The 15,902-nt window shown below is 38.6% G+C and overlaps 2 protein-coding genes across 2 annotated transcripts; both read right to left on the bottom strand.

Moving 5' to 3' along the window:
* Window positions 1–4,893: 4,893 nt before the first annotated feature.
* Window positions 4,894–5,382, bottom strand: LOC137388525 (uncharacterized). The gene has a single exon (XM_068075010.1). It carries the CDS (start codon window positions 5,380–5,382, stop codon window positions 4,894–4,896), a length of 489 nt encoding a protein of 162 aa, XP_067931111.1.
* Window positions 5,383–5,499: 117 nt separating this feature from the next.
* On the bottom strand, window positions 5,500–10,434 carry LOC137388527 (uncharacterized). The gene is made up of 2 exons (XM_068075011.1): window positions 5,823–10,434; window positions 5,500–5,723 (listed from the first exon to the last, which is right to left on the bottom strand). The coding sequence occupies exons 1-2, from the start codon at window positions 10,432–10,434 to the stop codon at window positions 5,500–5,502; spliced, it is 4,836 nt and encodes a 1,611-aa protein (XP_067931112.1).
* Between the last annotated feature and the right edge of the window lie 5,468 nt (window positions 10,435–15,902).

A 15,902-nucleotide genomic window follows, 5' to 3' on the forward strand; every position in this document is an offset into this window, starting at 1 on the left:
GTATATAGAAACCCATAGTAATAACCTAAAGCAAAAACCCTGGTAAGAATCATCAAAATTTTATAAGTGTTTTGCACATATTAAAATTAGTAATAAAATAGTATATTAGTTTTGGTAACTATAGTTACCTAAAGTAACTTCAGTGTATTAAGTGGCTATGATCTGCATATGGTTATGATTCTTACTTAATTCTTTAATGCCCTTCTCAATCTTAGGACACATGGCTAATGAATTAAAGTAATATATGTAGTTATGTAGTTATATGCGTGTAATGAATTAAAGTTTATAGTAAATATCATATCAAACACTAAAATGCAAAATAAATTGTCACATTCGCTTTTCACTAGTTTTGTTTCATCCATTCAGTATCCAGCATTTACAAAACGCGAAGAATGCTGAACTGAGAGAGCGAGCATCTAATCTTTTTTAGGCATTGTGGGAGGGATTTCAGCGAATAACATTTTGGCATCTGCATTGTTCTAATGTGTTCTGCACAACGACCACCCAACTTGACTTTTGAGAGACATTTTTGTTGATGCTGTATGGCGAAGAAATTGTCATAACGAGTGAATGAAAAAACACCGTGTTCCACATTGTAAGACGAAAAACTGTAAAACAGGGAAGTGATAACCTGCCGGTGCGTTGTATTAGGTTACTGAATTTTCAGTGATTCTAGTCTATGCTCTAAAGTGAGTCTAAACAATGTTTCGTTATCACGAACTGATGAATTTCTATGGTTGCAATTTTGTCAACTTAAGTTACCCAGTGTTTCTTTTTTATGTATCAAGCTGTACCTGAGCCTATCTTTGTACATTTTGACAAGAAGCTGAAGGCTAATTAAGCCTCATCATTTCTCTTAAGTGCACCAACCATGAATGTAGTTATGTAGATTTCTTTTATCTTACTGGCAGCATCTCATGCATTGTATTATTTCCTTTTTACAGCAAGCTTAGCCAGGCTATAGAATTATACAGAATCAAAACTAGTGCTTATCACTATGGATTTAGCGGTAGTCCTGGGTGCATCAAGCCGTGTGCTTCTTGGGCCTAAGGGCATGCTCGGTGGTGCTTTCATCGGCGGTTACTTTGGGTACGTCCCTTCTTCTTTCCTAGATTCGTGGCTCATGTTTAATTAGAGACTCAATCTGTATACTATGTGTTTCATGTTAAAGTGAGTTAGATTGAGTAACAAGTGCTAGAAAGCTGAACTGCTGCCATCTGGTCAGTTACACTTTAACTCTTTCTTTTAGCTAAAAGATGATTAATTTTTGGAAACTTTGCTATTTCGGACATAGGCCGAAATTTGTTACCATAATTTGAAAAGTATAATCAGTGCATTTTTTCTTATACGATGGACTAGTTTCAACAAGTGTACATAGCTGTGATAATGCTTTAATTTGTTGTTTAGTTCTGAATTTTAAACATAATTTGAAATCTTCACTTTTCTTTGCTGTCATTTATCTATTTATCCAGCTCTCTGAATTTGGTTTATTACACGGGTAAACTTTGATATAGTCGGTAAATCTGGTCCATTATTTTTTGTTGCAGCGAATGTTCTTATACGAATACATCGTGTTTCCTTAAATTTGTTTTAATAATAGATGCTTGGAGTTGTTATACTACGTATAACATTATATAAACTAAGTGGCAAACTACATGTAAAGTCAAAGTCTCATGTACAAATTACATTAATAAAGCAATTATCTATAAGAAGATTTTTACCTACTTGATCGTCGATGCCAGTGAAGGCTAATATATTTGCCTATAAAACTAATATTTAAAAAAATAATGAATGTGATATGTTGAAACTGACTTTCTGCTTCGAGATAAAACTTTTCTTAAATTTTATATCAAAGAGTTATATGTACATGTATACGCGGTCATTAGTTGAACTTTGACTGTCTTTATAACATTTCAAAGTGATTTGCGAGTCTCAATATTTACACATGTACTGATATGTTGAATACTGTAAGTTCATCTGTAGGACTATACATGAAGTTGATGATATGTATATTTGATATTATGCTATTACTGTTTAGGAAAGGCCTTTCCTTGTCATAAATTTACTCATGTTAGGTCAGAAGTGCCAGATTTTTATACACAGGAGTAATTACTTCTGGAAAGGATAGTTTAGGCTTGAGGTATGACCGTTTTTAGTATTACAGCCATCGCTGGACAGTTTTGACTGTAGCTGTAGACTGAGAAGTCCGATACATTTGCTGAACTTTAAATTTCCTCGGCTAATTAGTCTATCAAGAGTGTGGCAGCTCTGGTTGCATTCTAAATTGGTGAACCAATTTTCTCAAGTCAGAACAAAAAATTGATTAGTGTCATTGAATAAAATCTGTTTGATAATTACATTTGATAAATATGTCGGGATATGTTAAGTGATTCGTTCCTTCAACGCAAATTTCACTTATAAATAACAAATCGATTATTTATTCACAAACCTGGTGTGTTGTTTTCCTTCAATGAGATTCCATTCAGTCATACTTCACATCCTGTTATTTGCAGGTTTTACAAAGAGCACGGAGAAATGGTTGCTAAACAATTGGAAGCTGTTGATGGTGTCAAGAAAGGAGATAGAAAGGAAGGTCTGGTTAGTCCAAGCAAGAATCTTGCTGAACCTGTTAGCTAGTGAAAACTACTAGGGGATGTTTGCTATTAGCTTGATTGAAAGGAGTCTGGCAGTTGTGTCCCTCTGCCGTATGTAACAATGGTATTACCACCTGGATACAGTTTGGTGAGCCAAAAGAAACTGATAGGACTTGTGGCAAAATATAACTGTGTGTTGGATATAGAGTAGTTTTCACACATTCGGTCTAGTCTACTTCAACTTTGAGAATATGGATACAAGCGCTGTCATCTCTCCTTGTCAGCACCTATTGTTTGTCTAATTAGTGCTATTGTTTTTGTTTTAAATAATGTACATAAATTGTAAATTTTCTGGATGGTGAAAAATATATTTAATGCAGTTGCCTACAATTGACATTCTTTTTGCTGATGAAAGTAAATTTTACAATAAATTTTTTCTCAAAGCAGATTATTCAAATTTGAGTGAAATAAAGCTTATTGGCATTTTCAAGATAAGTTCCAAAACCAAAGCCACCTGCCGTGTAGTGTCAAAATTTATTTTATTCAGTCGTCAAGGTTTTTGCAAAATTTAAAAAAGATTTATATTTCGGAATATAGGAAAGGTAACTACCGTTATAAAATATCTGGAAGTATAGAGGCACTAGGTAAAAGCAAGGCAACTAAATTACCAGTAGCGATTCCTTGATATTAGATACTTCAAATCTGATTGGCTGAATTGTTGAGTTTTATGATAGTGTCAACACTGGAATATAATTCAGCATAAACACCCTTGCTTAGCTACTCATAAGCAGCCACTTCACTCGCTTCTGCTGTTTCGGAGGCAGCTTACCAGGTGGTTTCGTACTTTCTCTCCATGACCAATCTTGCTAGAGAGCTTGGCGACAAAGATTCCACTGCTTCCCAATAAGACATCCAGTTTCTCAACTTGGTGAACGCTCACATTATTTGGGATATTCCTATAAAGAAAAGATTGTCACATCATCTAGAATCTAGATGGTCAAACACTTGTTATTTTAAGAGAAAGTTTTATGTACACCTGTGGGATAATGGGAAAGATAATATGGAGCAGACATGGCCGAGTGATTTTAGAGCACCCGACTTGGAAACAGGAGGCGAAAGTTCTATTCGCAGAAAAGGCCACCACCGGTGTCAAAAATGGCGTTCAACCTTCAAGATGAACTTACACAAATCATAGTAAGTTTCACTGGAAAGTATTAGTACGTTTTTTATAATTTTCACCGTCTATAGAGACTTATGCCGATCTCTAGTGTGACAATTATAAAGGGTGCTGGAGAGGTTGAGGTTCACTGATCTCTTTATTTATAACTGATGACCGTGAAGCCTATTAGAAAATGAATAACCATGCTTAAAATATGTATACAAAATCAGAACAAAATACAAGTTAAAGAAACAAACAAAGCAATTAATGATATAATGGGCTTCGAGTAAATTGCATAATTGTTACACACCTTCGTGCTGTCTGTGCACCCTCTAACACTTCTATCTCTGATGTTAAAGTTGCTGTAATAATCAAACTGGGTGGCAGAGCCACAAAACTTCTACTGAATAATAGTAAAACGCTCAACTGTCTCTAATGTATGAGCTAGCATGGTGACACCAGAAACTAAACTGATGTGACAGAAATTGCAACTAGAACTCGACTGGATAAAATAGCAGGTAATGAGAAAAAGAGTAAAATAATTGGTGCAAGTTTACCGCCACTCTTACGTCAATCGTTCACCAATGCTCGCCAAGCGCCAAACCCGAACAATAAGCATCAAGTGGACCACCCGGAGAGCAAGAAAATAGCTGAACGCTGACTTGTCACCTCTAAGTGATTTTTGGTAGCTCATAACATTCCATTAGTATTGCTCACTGGACAGTAGAACCAATGAAGGGTTAATTTCTCTACACTCCCACCTAAATTTTATTCTGATGAAATTTACTTTAAACACTAAATACTACATAAGACACATTATTTCTAAATCTACTAATAACTGTTTGTTTATGAACTCAACTATGCCTGAATAAGCACAATGATTTTTTGAATGGGTCTTCTCAAGCATGTGGTGGGTGATGTGGGTTTGCCATTTCTGTCTAGATGGCTGTTTCCCAATCTGACATCAACTTTTCTAACAAGATCATCAGCTCCTTTAACTAGATTAGTGATGATTCCGATTTTCCATTGGTTTCTGGGAGTGGGCTCATCTTTTATAATGACAACATCTCCCACCTTGACATTTCTTTGAATCGTTGTCCATTTTTGTCTAATTGTCAGCTGTTGCAAATAATCTGCCTTCTAGGCATTCCAAAAATCTTGCGCAAACTGTTGTGCCATTCTCCACTGTTTTCTTCCATAAATTTCATCGTTTCCAAAGATTCCAGGCGGCAGGGCTGGTAACAATGTCGTCTTCCTGGTGAGGAGGTGATTAGGCGTAATCACCATTTCCTCCGGGTCATTGATATTAGTGGCAGTGAGTGGGCGGCTGTTGACAATATTGGCAGCCTCATAAAATGCTGTTCTCAGTGTCTGGGCGGTAAGTCGTCTGTTGTATTTTAATGCCATACCATTAAGGACAGCACGAACTGAACGTATCATTCGTTCCCACACTCCTCCTTGGTGGCTAGCCTCTGGTGTGTTAAACTTGAATTCTATGCGATTTTCCAGCAAGTAATCTTTAACCTTACCACTCGACAGCTCTATTTGCTTGCTCAGTTCGTTATTCGCACCAACGAAATTTGTCCCATTGTCACAGCGTATTGTACTGACGTTTCCACGTATAGCCATAAAACATCTCAACGCCTTTATTAGGGTGTCAGTGCTCAGATCGTTCAAGATTTCGATGTGAACGGCTCTCGAGTAAAGACATGTCAGCAAGAGCCCCCATCTTTTAAGTTCGGTGCGTCAATCTTTAACAACATAGTGTCCAAAGACATCGATGCCTACATGGGTGAAAGGCGGAGTGTTCTCAAGCCTTTCCTTTGGTAGTTGTCCCATAAGCTGACTTTCTGCTCCTTTCCTAAGCCGAGCACAGCTCACACACTTGCTGATGATAGACTTGATCAAGCTGGTGCCATTGATGATCCAGTATCCTGCATCTCTAACTGCTACCAAAGTGCTTCTGCGACCTAAATGAAAAGTCTTTTCATGGAAGTGTCAAACGATTAGTTTGGCTATGTGTGATGCTTTTGGAATTATGACAGGATGCTTTTGTTGGTCATTCAGACCTGAAGCAGCGTTGACTCTTCCACCAATGCATAATATTCCTTTGTCATCTAGCTGGGGGTTCAATTTCTTCAGAGACTCTTTGTGGTTATTCTGGTAGTAGCATTCCATCTGGGTAGTTCGTATGATAAACTCCTCAGCTTCCCTCAAGTTTTCCACTTTGATCTCCTTTGCGTTCCAAGATTTTGATTTGGCACATTTCTTTAAAATGGCAATACTTTTGATGAGCGACTTCCAGCTGCCTATGTTGCTAAACCTTTTTGAAAATTCTGAACTTCTTGTTATGGCAGTTGTTAGAGATGTTAGCTTTCGTACCTCTGGGTCTTTAGCATTTAGTTCTGTGGTCCTGACGTTTTTCCTCATGTTGTCAGATATGTCTTGTTTCCATAAGAATTCTGGCCCACGGAACCAAGGGGAACTCATGAGCATGCCTACTGTGGATCCGCGTGAAGCTAAGTCAGCTGGATTTTCCTTCGTTGGAATGTGATGCCACTGTGCCACATCTGTTTTCATCTTTATTTCTTGGATTCTGTTTGCCACAAACATGTGAAAGCGTTTAGTGTCGTTATTAAGATATGACAACACTATCTCAGAGTCGGTCCAATAGTGTTCTGCGTTTATTGGCATGTCAAGTTCTTTGTTAAGCAAATCGGCAAGACGAGTTGCGACTGTAGCAGCCTGCAGTTCAAGACGCGGTATAGTCACTGCCCCTTCGGAAGGTGCTACCCGTGCTTTTGCCATTAGGAGAGTACAATGAACTCTGTTCTGTTCATTAAGGAGTCGGAGGTAGGAGCAGGCTCCATATCCTCTAAGGCTAGCATCTGATAAGTGATGAATTTCTGCTACCTTGACAGCTCCAAAGTCATTTGGTTTCAAGTACCTTGGTATGTCTAAGCCGTCTAGCTCTTTGAGATGTTTCAGCCAGTTTTCCCAATGCGTCTTGAGAGTAGCATCCAAACTTTGATCCCAGTCAAGGTTGATCTGGTTGGCCTTCTGGAGTATGTTTTTGCCCATCAATGTAAAAGGTGCCAGGAAACCAAGAGGATCATACAATTGTGCTACAGTGGACAGGATGCCTCTTCTAGTGCAAGGTTGAGGTTCTATGCTATGTGAAAACTTGATTATATCCTCGTCCATGGACCATATCAGTCCTAGCGTTCTCTGACTTCCAAAAAGATCAAGATTGGTTACGCTTCGTTCTGTTCTGGGTAGGGCCTCGAGTAGCTCTTTGCTATTAGAGGCAAATTTATGAAGTCTAAGGTTACCTTCTTGGCATATTTGTCTTGCGCCCTGTATTAGCTGTAAGGCCTCACTGGCAGTCGGAGCACTTACGAGCCCATCATCCACATAAAAGTTTCGGCAAATGAAGTTTGCTGCTTCCCGTGACTCTGCATTGTAGTCCTCCGCAAGTCTTCTTAGGCCATGCGTTGCTACAGCAGGAGATGATGTTGCTCCAAAAAGATGGACAGCCATTCGATAGTCTCTGACCTTTCCATCTTCAAGCCAGAGAAAACGTAGATAGTCTCGATCATTTTTCTCTACACGAAAGTTGTAGAACATCTTTTCGATGTCACAAGATGCTGCGATTTGTTCTTTTCGAAATCTGCAGAGAATTCCTACCAGACTATTAATGTGATCTGGACCTTGTAGCAAATGATCGTTGAGGCATGTACCAGCATATCTGGCACTACAATCGAACACTACCCTCAACTTCTTTTTCTGCGGGTGGACTACATGAAAGTGGGGTATATACCAAATCTCCCCTGATTTTTCCATTTCCGTGTCGAGAACTGGTTTGGCATGACCATTCTTTATGAGTTGGTTCATGAAGGTTTGGTATTCATTGTTTAATTCTGGATCTAAGGCCAATCGCTTAACAAGCGAGTTCAATCTTTTCACAGCTTGGTTCCTGTTGTCAGGCAGATTTGGTCTCTGTCGAAATGGGAGTGGCATCTGGTAAAACTTGTTAACCAGTTGCTTCGTCTCCCTAGCCATAATCGACAAGAACTTAAGATCATCCTGAGAGATCGTCTGTTCTTCTTCACGATACTGCGAACACTCATATTCTTGCTGAATACTTTTTGTTAGAGTGGTGTTAACTTGAACCTTCGCTGTCGCGCTTTTATACGAGCTTTCCCTAGCTGATACCTTGCCTCCACAAACAGTCCAGCCTAAGAAGGTTCTGATGGCAAATGGTTCTCCGAGGTCTCCAACTACAGACTCTATGGGCGCTAACGCTTCAGGACAATCTGTCCCTAGCAAGAGACCAATCGGAACATCATCCATGTAGGGTGGTAGACTGTCTTGTATCTTTTGAAAGTGAGACAGGTGTTGAGTGTTTAGTGGGGTAGGAATATGTCGACGCTCACAAGGTAGGCTGGCACTTTCATAAGCTGAGATAGTTGTGCTAGCATCTTCCCAAAGGCCTTGTAATTCAATATTAGAGTATTTTGTGAGCTCTTTTGTTGAGGAACCTGTCATAGTAGCGATAGTTATAGTCTCCCTGATGCTTTCAGGTTGTAGCATAGAAGCTACCAATTGTGAAATAAAGCAGGCGTCAGATTGGGTGTCAAGCATGGCATAGACCAGTATCTTCTTGCTGGCATTTGTTGATATGTATACTGGTAAAACCATACTAAGTTTATCAGAGTTTCTGTGCCTTGTGGTATGTGCAAAAATTTGTGTGTTATGTGATTTGACAATCTGATCATCCTTGATTTCATGTTCATTAGCATTGGAGCTAACTTTCATCTGTTTTGTCATTATATTAGGCCTTGCTTCCTTAGGTTCTGAGCTTGCATATGAGGCTTGTGGCTCTCCATTATTCCAATCTTCTGGTCTTTTGTGGAGACACGAAGGATGCCTTTTCTTACAAGTCCTACATGTCATTTTTTCAGGACAGTTAGCAGTTCGATGCCCTTCTTTAAGGCAGCCAAAACAAAGTCGGCGTTCTTTTATGAAGGCTATCCTTGCATCATACGGCTTGGCTTCAAGTTCAAAGCAGTTACTCGTGAGGTGCGCTTTGCCGCAGAATAAGCACTCCCGCTTAGGAGTCTGCTTCGTTGACGTTGAAAAGCTTTGAACCTGTCTTTCTCGTCCCTGTCTTCTAGGTGCTTGCTCTTTCTCTTTTTCTAGTAATGGCTCCGTGAGTAGCTCTGCTTCATCAGTGACAAAATGCACAAACTCTGCAAATGTCGCCTCCCGACTTTCTCGTCCTCTTATATCTCTATTCTTTCTAGCCCAGTTAGTCTTCATCCAGCTAGACAACTTGCCTGCTAACTTCTCAATCTCTTCACTATCATCGAGAACTTTAAGCCCTGGTATTAACACCATTGAGCTGCAGACCTGATTGAGGTTGTCTGCTAGCTTTTGCAACTGCTTACCATCTCCGGGCAGTATCTTAGGCCACTCCTCCAAACGTTTTCTCAGTGCACGTGCCAAATGCCTCTTTCTTCCGAAGCGTTCTCTTAGTTGCTCCCTAGCTAGAGTATAGGCTTCTGCAGTGTTTGTAATGAAGAACCCACTAAGGCACTCTCTAGGCTCACCAATGACAAACTTTTTCAGATATCTGAGTGGCTCAACTCCAGTCAACCCTTCTGACTGGACATATGCGTCAAAATCTGTCTCCCAGTCAGCAAACTGGAGAGGATCTCCTTTGAAAGTGGCTGGAGTGAGTGTTGTACGTTTTGTAGACTTCATCGTAGTAACCAAGCTGCTTGCTAAGTGCTCGATAGCAGTTACAGCATCGACTTCATTACGTGTACTGTGGGGCTGGTGGTGTATCGACTCATTACCCCAAGTGGTTGCTAACTCTTTTGCTGGTGGCTGCTTGCTGCTGCTGTAGATAGGTTGACGAGTAGGTAAGTTGCAGTCTTGTAAAAACTCGTCCTGCTGAATAGGCATGTCTGCATAAGTAGGTTGGTGGCTACCAAATTGAGCCTGGTCAGTGCTGTCAGACTTCTTGGCACGTAACTGGTTGAGGAATTTCATGCGTACCTGGCCCCGAGCTTCTTTTCGTTCCTCGAAGATCTTTCTTTCCTTTTCTAGCGCCTGTTCTATTTCAACAAGCCGTTCTTGCATCTGCTGAAGTTCTTTTCTCTCTGCAGAGGCTCGTGCTGCTATTTCTTCAAACTCAACAATTTTTTCTCGGAATACTCCTTTAATCACGTCAACTTCTTTAATGTGACAATCAAACTGGTTCAGCGTTTGGGGGTCGACTTTATCTGATGACAACAAATACAATTCATCAAAAACATCATTGACCTGGGTTGCAGCATCTTCTATATCATACAGTGCGCGCTCAAGCTTTTCTACCGTATCTAAGCTCTCAAAATTTTGGTAGACACTATCTAAGATATGCTGATTGCGATTTACAGTTTTTGATAATTGAATTGACAGTTCAGTAAGTCGGTTTTGTTTAGCTAAGGCTGAGAGGGTTTTTGTCCTAACTGGTCTTTCACTAAATATTTCTGATTCTGCTACTTTATCCGACTCGACACTTTCACTCCTGGGGTTTGTATTTTGAGAAAGTTCATGCACACTGATTTCACTACTACTACCTGTTTCACTATTATTTGCATCTACAGATAAACGCTGGTCAGATTGGTCAGCCATTTCTAGCCCGCCGCGCAGCTCACAAGATACAGCAGTTATCATAGGCTTAGCGGTGGAATCGCGCAAGGGCAAATGTCAGTAAGGCAAGCAGTCAACTTATTGCAAAGGGTCACGCCCTTATTTTTAGCCGATAATGATAATGTTCGCGTGCATGCGCACTAGATTTTTAGTGTTCTATCTAGCAGCAATCTCTGTCACTACAGCTTTTACAGTTCAAAAGAAAACAGATGTCCACCAATATGTGAATAATACAAAGGACAATACCCTGTGGTAACAGCTAGGCGTAGTATCTGCGAGGTAATAAAATAAATGGGGTAATGCCACTCAAAGTTAAATTTGGACAAGATCCAAAAACTTTTGTCCACCACAATGAAGATCTAATTTATAGGATTATAATCAAATCGAATGCACTATGCCGTGCTAATTATAATGCTGTCCAAGCTTGTTCAGGCTATGGTAAATGTAATTGATGCGATGCCAATTATATGACATACACCGACTGCTGATCTGTTGCAATGATTTACTTAGCTGGCTTCTGCGCTGGTTACATCTACTTGATTAAAACTCTGTGCTGATGAAGGTGAATTCCTGCTTCCTCCGTCAGAACAGAAGGCTTCACTTAGAGACTTATGCCGATCTCTAGTGTGACAATTATAAAGGGTGCTGGAGAGGTTGAGGTTCACTGATCTCTTTATTTATAACTGATGACCGTGAAGCCTATTAGAAAATGAATAACCATGCTTAAAATATGTATACAAAATCAGAACAAAATACAAGTTAAAGAAACAAACAAAGCAATTAATGATATAATAGGCTTCGAGTAAATTGCATAATTGTTACACACCTTCGTGCTGTCTGTGCACCCTCTAACACTTCTATCTCTGATGTTAAAGTTGCTGTAATAATCAAACTGGGTGGCAGAGCCACAAAACTTCTACTGAATAATAGTAAAACGCTCAACTGTCTCTAATGTATGAGCTAGCATGGTGACACCAGAAACTAAACTGATATGACATTTTTTTTGCAACTAGAACTCGACTGGATAAAATAGCAGGTAATGAGAAAAAGAGTAAAATAATTGGTACAAGTTTACCGCCACTCTTACGTCAATCGTTCACCAATGCTCGCCAAGCGCCAAACCCGAACAATAAGCATCAAGTGGACCACCCGGAGAGCAAGAAAATAGCTGAACGCTGACTTGTCACCTCTAAGTGATTTTTGGTAGCTCATAACATTCCATTAGTATTGCTCACTGGACAGTAGAACCAATGAAGGGTTAATTTCTCTACACCGTCTATGTTTTGATGTTTGAGATGATCTGATTCCCAGAATGTTTCTAAATCAACAAAACCTGATTGTGGTTATAACTCTCGAAAGAAAAATATGTGTGAAATGACGTCACTAGTTGTTGTCGTTGCAATAGTTGTTATCGGCTATTGTCTTCAAGTTGCAACGTTATGCATCCCTATTCTATCGGTCTTTTTGCAACAATAAAAGTCGTAATCACACTTTCATGTGCTTCGAGCGTTTTAAGTATCAATTTCTGTCGAGTTTGATCTTGAAATATCCTGGCTGTCAGTTCACCTCAAACTTCAAAAACAATTACAAATGATAGATAAATATCATACTTTCTGATAAAATGAACTAAAAATTTGTGCAAGTTTATTTTTATACATTTCATTGCAACTGAGCGTGTTTCTAGTCATTGACATCTCCATCCCAAAGGTGTTTAGCCAAAATCACAGGGTCAATGCTTTTGCAACCATACTTGTAAAAAACCTCACTATTCCCATAGTTTTTTAAATAAACAAACAGAAGTTCTCGAAATTAGCCATAAAAGTTCTGGTATACCACACCTCCACATAGTAACTTCATTACCTTGGTTTTCATATTGAAGCCTTCATATGCCTGTGCAAATGTTCTTGCAAAAATCAGTTATAATTTAATTATTTCACTTCACAGCCTGACAAGAATGATGAATATGTAATACACATAACACTAAAATAAACGCATTTTAATCAACCATGTAAAAAACTATATGGAAAACCAAAATTGTATATTATAATTAAAATGGTCAAATCGTAATTAGTAAAAAGAAGTTTATATTGTTAGTATACCTAAAGCCAGGTTCCAATATCAATTGCGAGACCATGGCGGTAATCTTGTGCAGCAAAACACTTGCGGCGCTAGGCTCGGCGGCTTCTGTTCACATAAAGCTGCATCGCTAATGATCACATCAAAATGTTAGCTAGCCATGCCGTTTCGATAATGCTGACCTTCACACGTATAGCTCTTCACAAAATTTGAACAGCGCTAAAGTCTTGTGTTGACCGCTGGCGGTACTCAGCGGTACTCAGCGCATAGGTTCACATTTCACCGCTGATAGCCTGCGGTGCTGTCGCCGGTGCTTGCTGTGTATATGCATGGAAATTAGGCTTCAGAGAAATGAAATTAGAAATGTAGGCATAGTGCTGATTATGTTCAGTAGCACAGTGATAAAGTTAAGATGCGTAGCTTATTTTGGCTTGCGGTAGATATGGGTTTAATCAACGTATATTCTCTATTTTTATAATTTTTATGTTGTACTTTTAGTTTATAATACATTGCATGTCACAACAAATATTTTCTCAAATTATAAACTTTTATTGAAAACTGTGTATTCAAATGATTGGAAGTCGAGGTCGTACTACAATATCTTAACACCATTAGTTACCAAGTTTCTCTTTTAATATTATTCACTCACTCAGACCTCACGTATATTTACACTATGGTGATTCATTGGAGTTGCTTCCACCTCCACAAAGTCGGTTTGGTGTGAAATGAAAAATGGTCATGAAAACAGCTGTGTCCCAGTCGCTGAAACAAGATCGGTGAAATGCTACATACTATGTTTGTCCAATTTTGATGGCTGTCATTGACTGAGTACAACACAGATTTAACCAATCATATCTTGCGGTTGCTTCAAAAATACAATGGCGATATATTTGGTTCTCCCACGGAATCAGTTAAAAATCGCGCTGATAGCATTAGGTACACTTATACCAAGACGATTAAGAATCAATACTAATAAGTAATTATTAATGACCGTTATTTGTTACAAATACATGTCCTTGGCATGAAGTAATGGAGTGAATATTTTGTGTTGATGCTGATGAGTGGTCAAATTGGAATGGCTACAGATGTTGTATTTCATTGGCTAAAAATTGACACATTTTGTGGTCGGAGTTTGAGTTAGTTTGGTAACAACTCAAACTCTCAGATTTTCTTGAAAACTGAGTTTCAAATCATAAACAGACTTAGAAGCCTTTTTAACTCCAACTCTCTCTGCGGAAACACAACTCCGACTAATCATCAAGATGCAAATGCACATTTATTCAGAGAATCTGAATTCTGAATTGATTCAAATCACCTGATTTTTACCAGTTCATACAACTCAACTGTTTAACTGAGTTAAACAGTTGAGTTGTATGAACTAAGTTGTAACTGAGTTAATACACATGTGAGTTTAAACCAAATTCTTTCCTAAATTTGCAAAAGTGCACTCAACCCATTTTGATCAGATTCATTTCCAAATTAACTTTTTGGACTTTTGGTTTAATGAAAATTGAAAGTGGAACAAGTGCAATAAAATAACAAATATTATTCAAATCATTAAAAACCATCTACCTTTTATTTGGAAAAAAAAGATTAATTGTAGTGTTTGAATATTTCACTTTATGAGGTCAAAAGCAAAGATTCTCGAGTTTAGCATTTTTTATACCGCATAAACAATTTCCAAGAACGACAGATGTTGCTAAACGTTTGGTTGTAAAAAATAATTTAGTTCATGTAAATTATTATAAAAATAGATCTCAGGCATTTTCATGTTTTTGGAACGCATAAAGATTCAACCCCAATATAACTCGAACTCATTTACAATTATATAACTGATTGCAACTCAAATTATTATAATGTTCTGACAACTCCGATTACATAGTTTGAATATCATTTTTCACCTGTTTGAAAGAAATTAATTTTAGTTCAAGCTTCAGGAATTTAACTTTAATAGATTTGCAAAGCTAAGTTGGCATGAACACCAATGATAACTGTGCATATGGTTGTAGTCACAGCTGACCTAATAATAGTTGTTATTCAATAGTGTAAAACTTGACAGGTGTCATGACCTTTCAAGGTCAATATCAAAAGCTTGCTTACCCACGAATGAAAGTAATTCTGTTCGACCTCATAGAGCAACTGATCAGAAGTATCACTATAGCAAACGAGTTGCAGATGTGCATAACAAGTAGAATACTGAGCCACGCCTGCAGGGACATAATGACAGGCTGAAGCAGGTGCTCCCAGGTGACCTGCGTGTTCTGTGTTGTGAAGAATTGACAGTCCACCGAATATCTTTGTACGTAAGCGCCAAAACGACGAACCTGGAAAGTGTACAGCGAAGAGTGCATTAAAGAAGGTTTATTTTCTGCTTTCATCCATGTTTTACACCTGTATAATCTAGTATTATAGTGTGGTCAAATATAGCACACATTCTCAGCTGCTTTTGAGAAAAGGGGAAGGGCCATGAGGAAAACTCAGTCTATTGCAGACTACTACATACCTTAAGTACAGTGTATGCATACTTGAGCTGAGCTGACACAGTTGTGCTTAATTATTTGTTCCAAAGGGAACTAAACAACGCTCTTGTATCCACTCCTGTGATGGAAAAGCAACATCAGGCTTTATTTAATGACTATCAGTCTGTTTAGCCTCAGCTGAAATGACTGGTCTTAATAAAACTAGGAATGCTTGAAAAGCTTTGAAACAGACTTTTCAATTACTGAACAAGTTGAAAGAAAATGATCCATCGTCAAAATCGTCTGTAATGCTGCAAATAAAATATTCTCACTAGTTTTTATTTGATAAACGACTGGCTCTAATTGATGGTTGCCTTGACCTTTAATGCATCTTGCTTTGCTTGTAAATCTACAGCTCCTCACAAACATTGTTCCATTGGTATAAGGTTTAGCTAAGTCTTAATTTAACGCTTTGGGATAAACCCGTCAGCAGCATAAATTTCCATGTATGCTGCTGCTATTTTTGGGTTTTATTGGAAAAAAAGACCACTTTTTAAAATTTCATAGGTAAGGATTGTCCTAATGTACATAATAAATGTTAGCAATCATGCTTGAGTAAATTTATTTCATGCTATGACCTCTTATCATATACTAGTATTCTGACAGTCTATTGTTCCGTGAGAGATCATCAGATATGCTGAGAAGGCCCAGGGAATAAGTATGTAAGCCCAGGGAACTGAAAGGCAATCGATTGGTGATTGGTTGGGATGCTCGTCAAACAAGCTGCGTGTAGTAAATTCAAATCCAGCTCATAGCCTTCCCTCATCTCAACCTGCAACTGGCTTCAAAGGGAAGAACAGAGACATCTCTATTATAACAGCGATTATAGCAAATACTGCTACTCTGGTACTTTGC

Source organism: Watersipora subatra, chromosome 2, assembly GCF_963576615.1.
Source record: "Watersipora subatra chromosome 2, tzWatSuba1.1, whole genome shotgun sequence".
In the NCBI taxonomy this organism is placed as follows: Eukaryota; Metazoa; Bryozoa; class Gymnolaemata; order Cheilostomatida; family Watersiporidae; genus Watersipora; species Watersipora subatra.